Genomic DNA, 20,222 nt, shown 5'->3' on the forward strand with positions numbered 1-20,222 from the left:
TGAGCTTCCCCTCAAGTTTGTAAACCATAATAACCCTTTTTATTCCACAAGGTGCTCTTGATCAAGTGTTTTCCAGCAGCAGTTCAAGCCTGACTGCAATACCATGTGAGGCTGTCTTACGGACTATTACAAAGAAGTTTTCAGGAGTAATCCTGATAGGTAATGTTCCCCCTTAAGAGCTGACATTAGATCCTAACAGCCCTTCTCCAAGATAAGACCTCACTGTCCACTCACGGTAAAAAAGAGTAAGACTAGGGCCTTGGCACACACCTTCACTCGAGAGGCAGAGGTAGGAGGATCATCATCACCTCAAGGCCACCCTTAGACTACACAGTGACTTCCAGGTCAGCCTGGAACAGAGTGAAGAGACCCTACCTCGAGAAACCAAAAAGAAGCCGGGCATGGTGATACACGTCTTTAATCCCAGCACTTGGGAGGCAGAGGTAGGAGGATCACCATCACAATGACTTTCAGGTCAGCCTGGACTAGAGTGAAGAGACCCTACCTCGAAAAAATTAAAAAAAAGAAGAAGAAGAAAAAGAAGACTAGGATGAGAAAGATGGATCAGTGATTAAGGCACTTCTCTGCAAACTGCCTAACCACCAGAGTGCGATTCCCCAGTACCCACGTAAAGCCAGATACACAAAGTGGTGCATGTGCTCAAGTTCCTTTGCAGTGGCTAGAGGTCCTGGTGTAGCTATTCTCTCTGCTGAGTGTGGTGGGGCACACCTGTAATCCCAGCACTCAGGACGCTGAAGTAGAAGGATTGCTGAGTTTAAGGTCAGCCTGAAAGTACATAGTGAATTCCAGATCAGCCTGCCCTAGAGCAAGACTCTACCTCAAAATAACAAAAATAAGAAGAAGAAGACTAATAGCCTAGTCTGTTTAAGCCAAAAGCTAAAAGGCTAATGTCTTTTTTTTTTTTTTTTTTTTTTGGTTTTTCAAGGTAGGATTTCACTTTAGCTCAGGCTGACCTAGAATTCTCTATGTAGTCTCAGGGTGGCCTCGAATTCACGGTGATCCTCCTACCTCTGCCTCCCGAGTGCTGGGATTAAAGGTGTGCGCCACCATGCCCGGCTCCTAATGTCTTAAATGCACAGTCTGTTGCAAGTGAGAGTCAAACAACAGCAGGCTTCGGGGAGGGTCTTAGTCCACGGGCCAAGTGTACCTAGATAAGTTATGCGCTCGTTCAGGATGTTTGACAGCTGGGCAAACTCTTCCTTCAGGGAGTCATGTCTCCCAGGCATCTGGGCAATGTGGCTCATAGAGTGCTTGACAGCCTTCTTCTTGTCTTCAGGACTTGACGCCTGCATAGCAGACACCATGGCCTGGGACAGGGTTGTGCTGGGTATGACTTGGACAGTCGCAGGTACTGTGGGCAACGTGTCATAGTCCATCTCTATGTCTTCCAGGTCATCATCACTGAAGGCTACAGAGGTGGCCCCACGGGAATGTCCTGTACCCAGGACATCTGAAAAGACCCCCATGGGTCCTGCTGCAGCTAGACTCGTTGCCATGGTAGCCATTTTGGTGGCAGGGACATCTTGAAGTGCTTTGGCAGCAGCCTTGGCTGCCCGGGCGGCCTTGCTGGCAGCAGCTGCATAGGCTGAGGCTGTGGCAACAGCAAAGGCAGCAGTGGCTTTCAGCTTCTTCAGGGCAGGTTGGGAGGCTTTATCACGTGTTTCTAGGGCCTTATCCTTCTGTTCCCCACCTTTAGGGCCCTTGTGCTTTCTTCCCCTCAGAGCCCCCTCCATAGAAATCCCATCCCGGCGTCTTCTGCCCTGGAGTCCCTCATCCTTGGGGCTCCCATCCTGGAGATCCTCATCCTGGGGAACCCTATCTTTGGGGATTTCATCCACAAATATTTCCATATAATATTCATCCCCTGTTTCTTCTACAGGAGGGAGCTGTTGGACTGCTGTCTTGGAAGGCTGGTGTGGCTGGAGTGAACCAGGCCATGATGATCCAAACTCCATGGCTGGGGATGGAGCCCTGGACAGGCCCTGAGGGGGCTGCAGGGGGCCAGGCTGGAAGGTATGCATATCCCAGACAGGCCAAGGGCCAGGCCCAAGCCAGCCTCTAGGAGCAGGCCAGCCTCCTGGTGGAGGGGGCCATGCACCTGGCACAGGTCCAGGTCTAGGCCAAGGGGCTGGCATTAAACTCTGTATTACACCAGGCCCTGGTATAGGCCCTGGCATAGGCCCTGGCATAGGCCCTGGCATAGGCCCTGGCATAGGCCTTGGCACAGGCCCTGGCATAGGCCCTGGCACAGGCCCTGGCATAGGCCCTGGCACAGGCCCTGGCATAGGCTTTGGCACTGGCCCTGCCATAGGCCCTGGCATAGGCCCTGGCATAGGCCCTGGCATAGGCCCTGGCACAGGCCCTGGTACAGGCCCTGGCACAGGCCCTGGCACAGGCTTTGGCACAGGCCCTGGCATAGGCCCTGGCGCAGGCCCTGGTACAGGCTCTGGCACAGGCCCTGGCATAGGCCCTGGCACAGGCCCTGGCATAGGCCCTGGCATAGGCCCTGGCATAGGCCCTGGCATAGGCCCTGGCACAGGCCCTGATACAGGCCCTGGCACAGGCCCTGGCACAGGCCCTGGCACAGGCCTAGCCTCAGAAGTGGGGGCCTGAGGGTACACTAGCCCTTGGGAGCTGCTGTAGGTAATGGCCTGAGCAGACCCATCCTGTGACAGGGCCGCTGGGACTTCAGATGGCAGCCCAGTCTTCAAGGAGGCGGGGCTTTGGATGGCCTGTGAGCCATGGACTTGTCCAGCATCCTTGACATGGTCACGTGTAGGCCCTGAGCTCGTGCTCTGCCACAGGTTGGGCAGCTCCCGTTCAGACACACCAGCTCCCTGTGGAGGAGAGAGCTGAGCTGGCTGGGCTGGCCTCCCACTCCCCTTCCCCACTCCACCTTCTCTCACCGGGGTAAACATAGCCTCGTGGAGGCCACTCCAGAGCACCATTTCCTCAGGTTTGGGGACAGCATAAATCTTGTTCTGGAGAGAAGCCTGCACAATGAGGTAGGGAATATGAATATGAGGCTGTGAGCGTAACACCTTCCACATCTGCTGTGGGGGACTTGCCATGCACACATTTACAAAGAAATCTTCCCAAACTATGCCTCTCTCCCCAGACCTCCTGGCCCCAGCACAGGAGGCCAGGACAAAGGCCTCACCACGTCCCGCTGCAGTCCATTCAACTTCCGGCTCTGTATTTTCAAGTCTTCACCAAAGAGATCCATTTTTTCTGGGTGTACCTATCCAAGAAACCTAGTCTGAGGCTAGGGTGCAAAGTTCTGATCCCAGCCTTGCTATTAGGTGCCTGAGTTTCAGAAAGAAGAATGGATGGAGTTTCCCAGGGAGAGAAAAGATCTGCCAGAAGGTTCCACAGATAAAAACTTTGGGAAATGTTGGTCTAAAAAACATTCAAAGCCAGGTTTAGAAGCGCACACCTTTAATCCCAGCATTCAGGAGGCAGAGGCAGGAGGATCACGGTGAGTTCACCACCACGCTGACACTACATAGTGAATTCCAGGTCAGCCTGGGCTAAAGTGAGACCCTACCTCGAAAAACCAAAAAGAAAAAAAGAAACAGAAAATGAAACAATAAATTCTGTTATTTTTACTAAGTCGAGCTGAACTGGGTTTCTGTCACTTAAACTAATCCCTAACACAGAGGAAAAAACATGGAGGGCCACAGGGAGCTTGGCCAGGGATACCTAGTTTCCTCCCCTTGTGGTCACATTCTCCAACTAAAAACAGGCCTCTTAGATTTTTTTTTTTTTTTTTTTTTTTTTTTTTTTTTTTTGGTTTTTCGAGGTAGGGTCTCATTCTAGCCCAGGCTGACCTGGATTTCATTATGTAGTCTCAGGGTGGCCTCGAACTCACGGCAATCCTCCTACCTCTGCCTCCCGAGTGCTGGGATTAAAGGCGTGCACCACCACGCCCCGCTTTTTTTTTACTGCCCTAGCTACCAGAGGTCTGACCAGCATAGTATGGCCAGACACAGGATGGAGTGAGGGTGACTACCTTTTCATACATAAACTTCAGCATGTCCACATCCTTCTTGAGGGTTTCAGTGGTGATCTTGAGTGTTTGAATGTCAGTGAGCAAATCCTGCAGGGTCTTCATGGACTAAACAGGGAGAGAGGAGAGAGGGGAGGAAACTGTGAAGTTGGGGTGGATAAAAGTAACCAGCCAGAAGTGGGCATGGTGGTACATGCCCAGCACTCGGGAGGCAGAGGTAGGAGGATCACCATGAGTTCAAGGCTACCCTGAGACTGCATAGTGAATTTCAGGTCAACCTGGGCTAGTGTGAAACCCTATCTCAGAAAACCAAGAAAAAAAAAAAAGTCAACAGCAAGATTCAGGCATGGTGGTACATGCCTTTAATCCCAGAGGGAGGCAGAGATAGGATTGTTATGATTTTGAGGCCACCCTGAGACTACAGAGTGAATTCCAGGTCAGCCTGGGCTATAGCGAGACCCTACCTCAAAAAAATAAAATAAAATAAAATAAAAAGTAGTCACTGTAGAGACGTTTTTGTTTTGTTTTGTTTTGTTTTTGAGGTAGGGACTCACTTTAGTAGCCCAGGCTGACCTGGAATTTCTATGTTGTCTCAGGGTGGCCTTGAACTCATGGTGATCCTTCTATCTCTGCCTCCTGAGTGCTGAGATTAAAGGCATGTGCCACCATACCCGGCTCTAATTTGTTTTTTTTTATTACGAACATACTTTATTTATTTTTTATTTTCATTTATTTATTTATTTTTGGTTTTTCGAGGTAGGGTCTCATTCTAGTCCAGGCTGACCTGTAGTTCACTATGCATTGTCAAGGTGGGATTAAAGGTGTGCCCCCCACTGGCTGAACATACTTTTATGGATACATCATGTACTGTTAACATCTTTTTCCTCCTCCCTGGCCCCATTCTCTGGAGGACCTGCCTCAGTGGGGTTGTTAATATTCACTATGGCATACCAGATGTTTTCTACTGACAACCAGGGTCCAAAGGATCCTCCTGTCTCTACCAAGACCTAGGATGGATGTACTTAAAATGCCCAACAAACCAGTGCTGCATGCCCCAGGGAGGCTGGCAGGAAAGCAGCAATGCTGTGTTAGAATATACCTACAGTGGGGCTGGAGTGATGGCTTAGTGGTTGTGGTGGTCCGACTCGGGTGTCCCCCATAAACTTAGGTGCTTTGGATGGTAGGTTCCCCAGCTGATGGCAATTGGAAATTAAAGCCTCCTGGAGGCGGTGTATTGTTGGGGGTGGACTTATGGGTGTTATATCCAGTGTCCCCTTGCCAGTGTCCGGCACACTCTCCTGTTCCTGTTGTCCACCTTATATGGGCCAGGGGGTAATGTCCACCCTCTGCTCATGCCATAGTTTCCCCCTACCATCGTGTAGTTTCCCCTCAAGTCCATAAACCAAAATAAACCTCTTTTTCCCACAAGCTGCTCTTGGTTGGGTGATTTCTATCAGTAATGTGAACCTGACTGCAACAGTGATTAAGGAGCTTGCCTCCAAAGCCAAAGAACCCAGGTTTGATTCCCCAGTACACACATGAAGCCAGATGCACAGGGTGGCAAATGTGCCTGGAGTTTGTCTGTGGTGGCTAGAGGCCCTGGTGCACCCATTCTCTCTTTCTCTCTCTCTCAAATTAACTTTTAAAAAGATATTTAAGGGTGTCTGGCGTGGTGGTGTATACCTTTAATCCCAGCACTCAGGAGGCAGGCAGAGGTAGGAGGATCACCGTGAGTTTGAGGCCACCCTGAGACTACATAGTGAAACCCAAGTCAGCCTAGGCTAGAGAGAGAACCTATCTCAAAAACCCATATATATATATATGTAATCTAGGTGTGGTGGTGCACACCTTTAATCCCAGCACTTGGGAGGCAGAAGTAGGAGGATTCCAGGTCAGCCTGGGCTAGAGTGAGACCCTACCTCAAAATAAATAAAACAAATAAATTAAAAAAAAAAAAGAATATACCTGTAACTAAGACTTCCTCACTGAGCCCATCCCTGTGCAATGAACAGCAAACAGCACAGCTAGCTCCTGTGTGGCAGCCTTTGGAGGATCAGAAGCAGGGGAGACAGGTACCCCATCACCACCACCATCACCATCAACATCACCACCCTACCTCAAAAAAAAAAAATTAAAAATTAAGGAAGTGATTCCAAAACAGGACTGGGAGAAGTACATGTTTTTAATCCCAGACCACCTGGGTTAGAGTGAGGAAAAAACAATCAGCTAGAGTCTCCAGTTGAGGGTCCAAATGTCTTTTTGTATACACACACACACACACACACTCACACACACACAAACACACACACAATTTTATTCACTTGAGAAGCAGACAGAGGGAGACAGAGGTAGGAGAACCGCTGTGAGTTTAAGGCCACCTTGAGATGACACCAAGCCCAGCTAGGAATCTCATTTTTATATCACAGGATGAGAATCTCATTTTTATATCACAGGATAAACAACAGTGACCTCTGCTGGAAGTGTTTACCTTCCAGCTATTCTCAAAGTACAGTGTATTTGACCCTTGGACTACTTTGCTGTTCTCCTTTCTCCTTGTCATGGGAGGGGGGTGCAGCCTGTCCCAGGACAAAGGGTCTCCAAGGACATCTGAGATAAACATGCCTGGATCTGAGACAGGGGGCCTACCCAGTCTCCAGAGCCAGAGCCACCTCTAACAAGCATAAATAGCACATGACACTTTTGCCCACATAACATATTACACTGAAAAAAAGGTTTTTTAAAAAAATATTTAGTTAAACCGGGCGTGGTGGCGCACGCCTTTAATCCCAGCACTCGGGAGGCAGAGGTAGGAGGATCGCCGTGAGTTCGAGGCCACCCTGAGACTACATAGTTAATTCCAGGTCAGCCTGGGCTAGAGTAAGACCCTACCTCAAAAAACCAAAAAAAAAAAAAAAAATTTAGTTATTTAAGAGCAATAGACAGAGAGAAGAAGAGAGAGAGAAAATGGGCATGCCAGGGCTTCCAGCCACTGCAAACAAACTCCAGACGCGTGCACCCGTTGTGCATCTGGCTAACATGTGTCCTGGGGAATTGAGACTTGAACCGGGGTTCTTAGGCTTCATAGGCAAGCACTTAACCACTAAGCCATCTCTCCAGCCCCTGAAAAAAAGTTTGTTGGCACAAGACTGATACAGACCAGTGGAATCAAATTGAGAGCCTAAAAATAAAGTGAAAAGTTTACAGTCAACTGATTTTCAACACAGGTGCCAAGATGACTCAGTCGGGGTGCAAATCATCTATTTAGCAAATGGTGCCAGAGCAACTATATGCCCACACATGAAAGCAGCAGCTCTGCATGCTAGCATGGTCTGTATCCCAGCTACTCGAGAGGACGAGGCAGGATGGCTTGAGCCTAGGGTCCAGGACTAATTTAAGATACTGTTTTGAAAAAAAGGGAGGGAGGGAGGGAAGAAAAAGAAAAGAGCGAGTGAGCTAGTGAGATGGCTTAATAAGAGACAGCACCTTCCTGTGCAAACACGAGGCCCTGGAGGAGGGCTTGGTTTCCCCTGAGTTTGATTCTCCAGCATCCATGTAAATAGCTGAGCCGAGCCATGCATGCCTATAACCCCAGGCTTCTTGGAGCAGAGACAGGAGAATCACTGGGGCTCCCTGGTCAGCCAGTCTGACCAAAAACGGCAGCTCCAAGTTCAATGAGAGATTCTGTCTCAGGGAAATATGCAGGTGAATGACACAGAAAGAGACATGATACTCTCCTCAGGTCTCTACACATAAACACATGCACACACACAAACTATATACACACATAAAGTAAATTTACACAAAATGTTGTAGCTGGCCGTGGTGGCACACACCTTTAGTCCTAGCACTTGGGAGGCTGAGCTAGGAGGATCACTGTGAGTTCAAGGCTAGCCTGAGACTACATAGTGAGTTCCAGGTCAGCCTACCTAAAAAATGGGGGGACACCAAATTCATAGCAGCACTATTGGTAATAGCAAAGGGACTGGGGAGATGGCTCAGTGGGTCATGCAAGCATGAGGTTCTGAAAGCTTGATTCAACCTGAGTTGGATTCCCCAGCATCCAAGTAAACAACTGGCAAGGTCATGCATACTTGTAACTCCAGTCCTGACAAGAGAATCACTGGTCAGCCAGGTTCCAGTTCAGTGAGAGATTGTCTCAAGAAAATACACAGATGAGCCTGGCATGGTGGTGCACACCTTTAATCCCAACACACAGGAAGCAGAGGTAAAAGGATCACTATGAGTTTGGGGCCACCCTGAGGATACATAGTGAGTTCCAGGTCAGCCTGAGCTAGAATGATACCCTACCTCAGAAAAACGAAAAACAGGGCTGGAGAGATGGCTTAGCGGTTAAGCACTTGCCTATGAAGCCTATGGACCCAGGTTCAAGGCTCGATTCCCCAGGTCCCACGTTAGCCAGATGCACAACTGGGCGCATGTGTCTGAAGTTCGTTTGCAGTGGCTGGAGGCCCTGGCGTGCCCATTTTCTCTCTATCTGTCTCTTTTTCTTCAAATAAATAAAAAAAATTAAACAAAAAAATTTTTAAAAAAGAAAAACAAAAAACAAAAAGTAGACTTCCAGTTAAGATGGCAGCATAGGAACCATGCCAAAGCAGCCTAGGGGAGAAAAGGAAAAAGAAAAAAAAAAAAAACACAGCAAAATACCCTCTTCTACTAAAAAGGAACAGGTGTATAAGAAATTATCAAGTACAGCAGAGAAGGAGAGACCCAGAGCATCTAGGGTCCACAGAAGCAGGCAGAAGTGGCTCCAATAGAGGAACCAGGTCCGCGTGGACACAGCCACCATGCTCGGCCTGAGCCGCAGGAAAAAGCCAGGTGAGGGGATTCTGTACTCACACTGGCCTTCTCCCAAAATCAAGAAACATGAAGGGAGAACAGCAGGGACCAACGGAGCAGATCTTCAGCCACCATCCACAGCCTCCCCTCCCCCACTGCCCGCGCAAGCGCCAGCAAGCACCAAAGACCTGGGGAAGGGAGCTCACCTACACAGCACCTGGCACGGGTGATGAGGGCAGTGGTCAAACGACCCAGCCAGCCTACTGAACCCACAGTGCAGCAAAGAGGGACCCAAGCAGGTGTGCAGCATTGCTGAGACCAAATACATGCCACAAGACAACTGGGATTGCATGAGGTCAGTACCCACCAAATAAGCTGGTATATAGGTTTGAATCAGAACTGCTAATTGCACCTTCCATGTCAGGGTAAAGTATATGTTAAATCTGATGAATGGTCGGATTTGACACTGGGAAATAAGCTATATTTTGGGCCTGTTATTTGATGCTTCTTGATTTTTAGTGGTTTTGTTTTCTCTTCTGTTGTTGATTAAGGAAGGGTCTCACTTGGTTATAAGCTTACTTAGAACCCTCTACAGACCAGAAATCTTAGCTTCCTAGGATTAAGGGTGTGGGGCAACACGCATCCTTAGGGACTGACTTTGTTAGAGGATTTGGTTGTCATAATCTCTTGCATACTTACTCAGTGCTGTTTTTCATTGAATGTGTACATTGTTTAGTTAAATTTTAGTATTTGCCTGTATTTTGTTCCACTCAGCCTACTTGAATACTCTCATAGCAGGCAAACCCAACATCAAGGGTCACTTTTGAAGATACTCTGAAAGTCTTAAGAGCCACACCTAGCATCTTAAACTCTTAACCTGAAGATATATAACATCAGATTGATTGATACATCTAATAATACTGTAAATAATTAGAAGATCCAAGCATTAAATTAATCTAAGATGAAAATCTCTACATTATAACACAAGACACACAAAAAATCAAGACAATATAAATCCACCAAAAAATATTAGTGAATCAGAAATGACCTCAGGTGAGAATGACTTAGAGGAAATGCCTGAGAAAGATTTCAAAAGAATGATTATAAATATGCTCAAAGGAGTCAAAGAGGAAATCAAGGAATCAAGAAGACATAGGAAACCAATTCAATGAAATAAGGAGATCAATAGAAGACATAAATAAAACAATAATGAAAAACCAGTCAGAAATACTAGCAATGAAGAACACAATCAGTGAAATTAAAAAAAATCTGTAGAAAATCTCACCACTAGAATGGATGAAGGAGAGAGCAAGATCCTACCTCAGAAAATAAAAATAAAAATAAAAAAATAAAAAAGAATGGATGAAGGAGAGAACAGAATATCTAAACTAGAAGACCAGGTGGCAGATCTAATATAGTCCAACAAAGAGAAAGACAAACTAATAGGAAAGTATGGATGGGAATTTCAAGATATTTGGGACACTATGACAAGATCAAACATAAGAATTCAGGGTATAGTAGAAGGAGAAGAATTTCACTCCAAAGACATAGTAGGCATTTTCAACGAAATCACAGAAGAAAACTTCCCTCAAATTGGGAAAGAGATGCCAATACAGATACAGGGAGCCTTTAGAACACCAACCAGACAAAACCTGGAAAGAACCTCCCCTCGCCATATTATAATTAAACTACCACACATATAAACCAAAGAAAATTTATTGAAAGCAGTTAGAAAAATCAAGTCACATTCAAAGGGAAGCCCCTCAGGATCACAGCAGATTACTCAACACAAACTTTAAAAGCCAGAAGGGGGGGGGCTGGAGGGATGGCTTAGCAGTGAAGGCATTTTCCTGCAAAGCCAAAGGACTCAGGTTCAGTTCCCCAGGAACTACATTAGCCAGAAGCACAAGGGGGTGCATGTGTCTGGAGTTCATTTGCCCTGGTGGGCCCGTTCTCTCTCTCAATGTGTCAAATAAATAAATTAAATTAACTATTTTTTTCTTTTCAAATATTTTTTTTTGTTTGTTTGTTTTTGTTTTTTTGAGGTAGGGTCTCACTCTGGCTCAGGCTGACCTGGAATTCACTATGTAGTCTCAGGGTGGCCTCGAACTCTCAGCGATCCTCCTACCTCTGCCTCCCAAGTGCTGGGATTAAAGGCGTGCGCCACCACGCCCGGCTCAAATATTTTTATTAACAATTTCCATGATTGTAAACAATATCCCATGGTAATGCCCTCTCTCCCCCCACCTTCCCCTTTGAATAAATGTATTTGGAATGATGTATTCCAAATTTTGAAAGATAACAACTGTCAGCCAAGGTTACTTTATTCTGCAAAGCTATCCATTCAAATAGGTGGAGAAATAAGGACATTCCACAACAAAAGTAGGCTAAAGGAATATTTGAATAAAAAACCAGCTCTGCAGAAAATACTTGACAGGATCCTCCATGCTGAAGAGAAAGAAAAGCACACACATCAGGAACCTGGATAAAACAAACCATACGGGCTAGAGGGCTGGCTTAGTGGTTAAGTCATTTGCCTGCAAAGCCAAAGGATCCTGGTTCTACTCTCCAGGACACATGTAAGCCAGAGGCACAAGGGCGCACATGCATCTGAAGTTTGTTTGTAGTGGCTGGAGGCCCTGGCATGCCCATTCTCTCTCTCTCTCCCTCCCTCCTTCTCTCAAATAAATAAGTGAAAAATACTTAAAAAATAACCATACTCAAATACTAGTTAATACAATAGAGCAAAGGTAAAACTGGAAGAACTATAAAACAAGAAAAATTGTAAAAATAACTACACACATTTCAATAATAACTCTTAATATCAACAGCCTCAATGCCTCAACCAAAAGACATAGGTTTGCAGACTGGGTTAAAAAGCAGGATCCTTCAATTTGTTGCCTCCAAGAAACTCACTTTTCTACAAAGGATGGATACTATATTAAGTGAAAGGTTGGAAAGTGGTGTTTTAAGCAAATGGGCCTAGAAAACAAGCAGGAGTCGCTATCCTAATATCTGACAAGGTAGACTTCAGACCAATGTTAGTTAGAAAAGATAAGGAAGGTAATTTTATATTGATTAAAGGCACACTTCAAAAGGAGGACATTACAAGCCTAAACATATATGCACCTAACACAGGGGCTCCCAACTTCACCAAACAAATGCCACTAGATCTAAGATCACAGATAACACCAAACAGTTGTAGTGGGTGACTTTGAACCCTACTCCCATCAATTGACAGGTCCATTTCTTCTATGACCTTATTTAATCCAGATGCATCTGTTTATTTTTTGCCAAGATGACCCAGCAGATATATGCAGGACATTTCATCCAAATGCTGCAGAATACACATTCAGCAGCACATGAAACATTCTCTAAAATTGACCATATATTAGGACATAAAGCAAACTTTAGCAAATATAGGAAATAATTCCTTGCACTCTATCTGATCACAATGGGATCAAACTACAAATCAATAGCAAGAAAAGCTATAGAGCATACACAAAATCATGGAAACTAAACAATACACTACTAAATGATGAATGGTCAAGGAAGAAATCAAGAAGGAAATCAAAAATTTATAGAGTCAAATGATAATGAGAACACAACATTCAAAAACTTTTGGGGGGCTGGAGAAATGGCTTAGCGGTTAAGCGCTTGCCTGTGAAGCCTAAGGACCCCGGTTCGAGGCTTGGTTCCCCAGGTCCCACGATAGCCAGATGCACAAGGGGGCGCACGCGTCTGGAGTTCATTTGCAGAGGCTGGAAGCCCTGGCGCGCCCATTCTCTCTCTCTCCCTCTATCTGTCTTTCTCTCTGTGTCTGTCGCTCTCAAATAAATAAATAAATAAAAAATAAAAAAATAAAAAACTTTTGGGACACAATGAAGTCAGTCCTAAGAGGAAAATGTATAGCTTTAATCGCCTATATTAAGAAATCAGGAGCTGAGCATAGTGGCACATGCCTTTAATCCCAGCACTCGGGAGGCAGAGGTAGGAGGATCACCGTGAGTTCAAGGCCACCCTGAGACTGCATAGTGAATTCCAGGTCAGCCTGAGTTTGCAAGAAATCAGAAAGGTTGCAAGAAAACAACTCAATGCTTCACCTTAAAGCCTTTGGAATAAGAAGAACAAGGCAAACCGAAACTCAGTACACGGGAAGAAATAATAAAGCTTAGGGCATTAATTTCTCTCTGTCTGTCTTTCTCTACCTCTCTTAAATACATAAAGAGAAAAGAAAAACCAAAGATAAATAACTAACTTAAAAAGACTAAGCCAAGTGTGGTGGTCAGGTGATTGTTTCTGAGACTTATGACGTCTGTGACTTTTGCTGTCGTCACTGGTACTCTTCCCTCCTCCTCTGCCCGGCTGGGCTCAGGCAAGTCCTGGGATGCCGAGTCTAGGCAGTGTCTGCCGGTTCCGAGCCTGTGTGCTTCTCCACAGGAGGACTGGACGATAAACTGAGAACACGCCAGCATTTAACATTAGTGTGGATGTGCTGAGCTGCTTGTCACATGTGTGTGCAGACTTCTTCCTGGAATGTGGAACACGTAAGTGTCCATCCATCCCCCAGCACCTACCATACTCACTGAACTCTATATGCTTCAAATGCATGGACTTTCTGGTATGTGAAATATCTCAACTAGGCGATAAAAATCAGCATTTTAATTTTAGACACAATAGGAGGAAATTTCAACAGTCCATTGTACTGTCAGGACTTACAGCTCATTTCGTGGGGAGTAACAAAGATATTATGGGATGGCTTCACAAGTCCTCACCTGCTGTGGTTGGAACATGCTTAGTGAAAACTGTGTGACATGCAGACCCTAACAACCTCTGGTGCTTCCTGTCTTCCCCACTTTCTCTGGAAGCAATTTAGGGACCTGGCATTCAGGAATCACCTCCTTCCACCTGACCCCGACATGGGTGACAGGCAAGACCCCAAAAAAGAGCTGGGTGTCAGCACTCGAGAAACAGAAGTAGGAAGATTGCTGTGAGCTTAAGGTCAGCCTGGAACTAATGACAGTGAGAGTTCAAGGTCAGCCTGGGCTAGAGTGAGGCCCTACCTTGAAAAAACTAAAATGTATAAAAGTAAAAAACAAAACAAAACCAACCAAACATACAAAAAACTAAAATGTATAAAAGTAAAAAAAACAAAACAAAGTGCTCGCTTCGGCAGCACATATACTAAAATTGGAACGATACAGAGAAGATTAGCATGGCCCCTGCGCAAGGATGACACGCAAATTCGTGAAGCGTTCCATATTTTTTTCAATAACAAGGAGGGTCTAATGGGAGGGGGTAGATCACAGATGAGCCTAAATAATGGTACCAAACTGCCTGTATTTACTGAAAAGAAAACTAATAAATTAAATTAAAAAAAAAAAAAAAAACAACCAACCAATCAAACATACAAAAAACAACAAAACCCAAGGGGCTGCAGAGATGGTCTAGTAATTAAGGTGCTTGCCTGCAAAACCTAATGACCTGAGTTTAATTCCCCAGTACCCATGTAAAGCCAAATACACAAAGGGGCACATGCATCTGGAATTCCTTTGCAGTGGCTAGAGACCCTGGCACATCCATCCTCTCTCTCACTCTTTCTTTCTTTCTTTCTTTTCCTCTTCTTCTTTTTTTTTTTTTCGAGGTAAGGTCTCACTCTAGCTCAGGCAGACCTGGAATTCACTCTGTAGTCCCAGGCTGGCCTTGAACTCATGGCAATCTTCCTACCTCTGCTGGGATTAAGGGCGTGCACCACCACAACTGGCCCTCTCTGTCTTTCTCTCTTTGTCTGTCTCTCTCTGCTTGCACATGAATAAACAAAAATATATTAAAAATAAACTGGGCATGGTGGCACACTCCTTTCATCCAGCACTCAGAAGGGAGAGATAAGAGGATGACTAGAGGCCACCCTGAGACCACGGAGTGAATTCCAGGTCAGCCTGGGCTAGCATGAGACCCTGCCTCGAAAAAACAAAAAAATAAAAATAAAACATAAAAAAGACCAGAAAAGGTAGCAGAACCTATGGGATGCCCCATGGGCAAGGACTGCACATAAAAGGTGAAAGGTTTTGTTCCTGTGTGGGATTATGTTCTCTTGTGACATAGTAAAAGGTTTCCCATGGCCAGTGACCCAGATGGCTGCCTTACATGTCCTGGGCTCCTGACCTAGGGTGAAGGGCTTTGGGGACAGGGTTCAAGACCTTTTCTATGTCCAGAGACTGCAGGCCACAGACAGGGCTTAGACGGAGCTGAGTTCAGGGGAGAAGCAAATCCTAGACGCTACCGGTGTGTGGCAGGCAGCCTCCAGTGAGCACTAGAAGCTGAACGTGTCCAGCCTTGGGCTCCTTCTCTCCCTCTCAAGAGGGCTTAAGCTTCTGACAATACTTACTTGCTGGGCCCTGATAAGGGGTCAAAGCAAACATTGCCTTGGATAATCAGCTAGGCAGGCTCATGTGGCCCTATCCAGAACTGTGAAAACTGGGAATGTTAACACTCTCTTCCCAAGGAAACCAGGCAAGCTTACAGCACTTCACAGCGCTCTGCGGAGAGCGAGACCACAGCTCAAGGAGTTCACTACCATTATGACAATGGCCTGAACCCTCATTCTCTAAAGCCGCACAGCGTCTCCAACAGCTTTAAGCCCATATATATATGAAATAAGAAGCTAAAATAATCCTTTTTCTCCTGTGAAGCGACTGCCAGGATTATTCATTTCAGACCAGAAGAAGGCAGGGAAGGTCAAAGGCTGCATGGGGAATCTTAAGTGAGAAGGGCCTGGGAATCTACAATTTTGGAAAGCCTCACTAGGGGGCGCTATCGCAGGGCAGATGTGGGAAGGGCTGGGGCTGGTCATAACCTGCCACTCTGGGTTATGGTCCCATAGGATGGCTGAGGCTGATGTGGAAGCCCAGGTTTTCTTCTTTCTTCTTTCCTTCCTTTCCTCCCTCCCTGAGACAAAGTCTCCAAAAGTAACCCTGACTGGCCTGGAATTCACTGTGTAGACCAGCCAGTGATCCTCCTGCTGCTGCCTCTTCTGAGCGCTGGGACTTAAGGTGTGTGCCGCCATCCTCAGCTTGGAGCCCATGTTTTCTGGTCTAGGGGGCCTCACCAGAGGCAGTGGGTACCTATCACTATCTGGAGCCTGAGCTCTTGGGCTACCGCGTGGATTCTCTGAGGCCTCTTGGCCACCAATGGGCAGGAGTCTCCTGCTGCTTGCTCTAGTTTGCTGGGTGTCATTTGTCCTGCCTGGAGCGAGTGTTAAGGCTGTCTGCTGATTCCACACCCTTGGCTTATGCCCTTTGAGGTATGCCCAGTAAGGGTGACGGAGAACCCTAACCCAACCAGCCCAGAGAGGATGGTACAGTTGAGACATCCTCAATTGATGTGGCATCTGGTCTGCCAGCCTCTTGGGCTCGTGTGCAGACACTTAGCTAAACAGCTTGCACTGTTCTTGTTTAGAAACCATGGCAACTCCCTTCAATGGGTCATTGTGGTAACTCTGGGCAACCTCAGCCAGGCTGGGGCCAGGCAGCACTCTCTAAAGGTGGGGACATTTCTTTCTTTTTTTTTTAATTTTTAAAATTTTTATTAGCATTTTCCATGATTATAAAAAAAAATCCCATGGTAATTCCCTCCCTCCCTACCCCCACCCCCACTTTCCCCTTTGAAATTCCATTCTCCATCATATGGTGGGGACATTTCCTATCTGCACAAACAGTCCTCTACCCAGCCAGTTCGGAACCTGTCCACCAGCCCTCTGTGAACTGGGCAACCTTACTCAGGGCCCTTGAGAATTCTAGAAGCATTTATTCATCACTGCCACAGACCCCTGCTGCAAGCTGCTCCACTTCGGCACTGGATACCTGTTCTGCCGCAGGGCTCTCCACCACCGCACACAGCAAAGTAGTACTTTTGTCTTGAGGCCTATCTTGTCTGATGTTGGCCCAGCCACACCAGCTCTGCTCTGCTCCCCACCTCATTATGTCTTTATTTTATTGATTTATTTAGTTATTTTGGGGTTTTTTGGTTTTTGTTTTTTGTTTTTTGAGGTTGGGTCTTGCTCTAGTCCAGGCTAACCTGGAATTCACTATGTAGAACTGATGGCAATCCACCCACCTCTGCCCCCTGAGTGCTGGGACTAAAGGTGTGTGCCACCATGCCTGGCTTATTTATTTTATTGAGGTAGGGTCTCACTCTAGCTCAGTCTGACCTGGGATTCTCTCTGTAGTCTCAGGGTGGCCTTGAACTCATGGCGATCCTCCTACCTCTGCCTCCTGAGTGCTAGGAGCAAAGGCATGTATGCAACTGCATATACCCCATGTGTACACCTGTGTGCAAGCATCTGGACATCAAAGGAGAGCGTCCTTTTCTATCACTCTTTTCACTTACCCCTGGTTTCTGTGAGGTTGGGGAAGGGTCTCTCGATGAACCTGGAACTCATGCTATTTTGTCAGACTTGCTGAACATTGGGCCCCAGTGAGCCTCCTGTCTCTGCCTCCCTTAGCATCGGGGTTACTTGTGTGTGAGGTCATGTGGTCATGCCCAGAATTTTTTTTTTTTTTTTGTCATGTCCTCTTGCCACTGAATACGAATTCCAGATGAATACACCACTCTATGTGTTTGGCTTTACATGGGTATTGGGCCCGGACAAGCACTTTTGACCACTGAGACATCTCTCTAGCCTACTTTTTGTGTGTGTGTGAGAAGGGGAGGAAAGAGAGAGAAACGAGAATGAGCACACCAGAGCCTTCTGGCACTTCAAACAAACTCCAGACACATGCATGCACTCTTACCCACTCTCTTCCAGGCTGACCTGGAATTTACTTTGTAGTTTCAAGGTAGCCTTGAACTCATGGCTATCCTCCTACCTCTGCCTCCCAAGTGCTGGGATTAAAGGCATGTGCCACCATACAATATATATTTTAATTAATTATTTACTTGCAAGCAGAGAGAGAGAGTAAGAAGAGAGATAGACAGAGAGAATGGGCCCATTAGGGCCTCTAGCCATTGCAAGCAAACTCCAGATGCATCTGGCTTTACATAGGTATTGGGGAATTAAACTAACATTGTTAGGATTTGAAGGAAAGTGCCTTAACTGCTGAGCCATCTCTCCAGTCCAAACATTACCCCCTCACCCCAAGTAGGCCAAGGCTAACCCGAAATTCACTATGTAGTCTCAGGCTGGCCTCAAACTCATCCTCCTACTTCTGCCTCTCAAGTTCTGGGTTTGAAGATGTATGCCACCAAGTCCCACTTTATTACCTTATTTATTTTTTATTTTTTGTTAATTTTTAAATTTTGTTTATAAGAGAGAGAATGAGAATAGACACACCAGGGTCTCCTGCTACTGAAAACAAACTCCAGACTCATGTGCCTCTTTGTGCATCTGGTGTACCTGTGCAGTGGGGAATGGAATTTGGAATTGGGCCATAAGGCTTTGTAAGGAAGTGTCTTTAACAGCTGAGCCATATTCCCAGCCCCCTGATTTTACCAGTTTCCCCCCCTTTTTTTTTCTTCGAGGTAGGGTCTCTCTCTAGCCCAGGCTAACCTGGAATTCACTATGTAGTCTCATGGTGGCCTCAAACTCACAGATCCTCCTACCTCTGCCACCCCGAATGCTGGGATTTAAGGCGTGCACCACCAAGCTAGCTTCTCTATCTTTGGCTTTTTTTGTTTGTTTGTTTGTTTGGTTTTTCCAGGTAGATTCTCACTGTTTTCTAACACTGAGATCTCAAGTGGGTTACTTAAACCTCTCAGTTCGCCTTTCCTTATATAAAACACAGAATTAACAGCACTTGCTTTACAGGGTTACTACAAGATGGAAGAAACTGACATGAAAAGTTAAGTGTGGTGGTGCTTGCCCATGGGTATGCACCTGGCGTATGTACAGTTGCATAAACCACACACACACGTGCATATACACCACACATAATACATGCATATCAAAATAAAAAATAAAGACATAGCCAGACATGGTGGTGCACGTCTTTAATCCTAGCATTTGGGAGGCAGAGGTAGGATGATCACCATGAGTTCAAGGCCACCCTGAGACTACATAGTGAATTTCAGGTCATCCCTGGCTAGAGAAAGACCCTACCTCAACCCCTCCCCCACAAAAAAAAATGTTTGAGTTTGGCTTCACCAGGCATGTGGTAAGCACCCTGTTTTCTTGGGGAATGGACTAGACGGGATGGAATGGGTGTGAAGCCCAAAATATAGTCAGACGGTGCAGACAGAGTGCTGTCTCTGGGCAGCTTTCCCCACTTACAGGAGGAGAGGGGATCCTGTCTGTTTCTCAGTCACCTCTGTAACACTACGCCAAAGCCTCCATTACCCTCCACTACCACCAAAGTGTGGTCTGTGCCCATTTTTTTTTTTTTTTTGTGTTGTTGTTTGCTTGTTTTTCAAGGTAGGGTCTTACACTAGCCCAGGCTGACCTAGAATTCATTATGTAGTCTCAAGGTGGCCTCGAACTCACAGTGATCCTCCTACCTACATGCCAAATGAAATTCTACAAAGTGTGGTCCTTCGTGCCTGACTCTGTCTCCTCAGTACTTCGTGAAGGATGCAGGCTTGCCATTCAGACTCTGCCTGACTCCCAGGTCCTACTCCACGGTCTATGTAAGCGGACGCCCCCATCACCAGGGAGGAGAGCGTAGAATGCCCAGGAGGAAGGGGTGGGGAGGGATGTCAGGACTACAGCGTTTCTGTTGGCTGGGAGCTTACCTTTGTTATGACCTCCTCATTGCCCTCCACCTTCTTCCGGAGCTTGATCAGATTCAATAACTCCTGGGCAGGCTGGTTGGTCCCCTTGCTGCCCTCCAGCAGCTGGCTGGTAGTGGGCAGGTCCTGAGCTGTGACCAGTTGACTCTCTATCTTCTTGATACGGTCCATCACATCGTCAAAGACATTATGGGAAGGGCTGATGCTGAGATGGGCATCCTCTCTAGGTGTGAGCATAGCTTGTGGGGTTTGGAGGAAGTCCTCGTGCCCGGAAAGGACCTTCTTGAACTCAGCTATCTGGATGTGGTCCAGGATGCTCTGGAGCAGGAGATGCAGGGCCTGAAAGTTCATCACTCCGCATTGTGGTATGGCAATGTTAACCAGCTCAGTGAACGTGATTGAACTCATGTTGCCAGGGCTCTGGGTGTCCTCAGGAGGACAACGGGTGGTTTCTAGTTGTCTGAACCCTGCGCAGAAAGGTCCTCAGGGGACTGGGCAGATGACAAGTCACAGCAGTCAGAAAGGAATGGATTCTGCCCTGGCCACAGTTTAGATCAGAGTTTCAGTTGCTAGGACACCACAGAACACAGTCAGGCGGGCACACTTCTGAGAGCCCAGTGTGGGTACTTCCAGGTGAGACTCACCCAGAGCAGGTGTTCAACTAATAGATGAA

General features: G+C 46.5%; 1 protein-coding gene and 1 non-coding gene across 2 annotated transcripts in view; one reads left to right on the plus strand and one right to left on the minus strand.

Annotated features, from left to right (window-relative positions):
• Window positions 1-20,005, minus strand: part of C11H16orf96 (chromosome 11 C16orf96 homolog) — a 39,599-nt gene extending 19,594 nt beyond the window's left edge. Inside the window, exons 1-5 of the mRNA XM_045161291.1 lie at window positions 19,553-20,005; window positions 4,034-4,138; window positions 3,182-3,262; window positions 2,928-3,014; window positions 1,169-2,858 (exon numbers count right to left, since the gene is read on the minus strand). Coding sequence (XP_045017226.1) covers window positions 1,169-2,858; window positions 2,928-3,014; window positions 3,182-3,262; window positions 4,034-4,138; window positions 19,553-19,957 — 2,368 coding nt within the window. The 5' untranslated portion in view covers window positions 19,958-20,005. The remainder of the gene's footprint in view (window positions 1-1,168; window positions 2,859-2,927; window positions 3,015-3,181; window positions 3,263-4,033; window positions 4,139-19,552) is intronic.
• Window positions 13,988-14,094, plus strand: LOC123453359. Its single transcript, XR_006632752.1, has one exon. It is a non-coding gene; the product is annotated as a U6 spliceosomal RNA (small nuclear RNA).
• Window positions 20,006-20,222: the final 217 nt, after the last annotated feature.

Source organism: Jaculus jaculus, chromosome 11 (assembly GCF_020740685.1).
Source record: "Jaculus jaculus isolate mJacJac1 chromosome 11, mJacJac1.mat.Y.cur, whole genome shotgun sequence".
NCBI lineage: Eukaryota > Metazoa > Chordata > Mammalia > Rodentia > Dipodidae > Jaculus > Jaculus jaculus.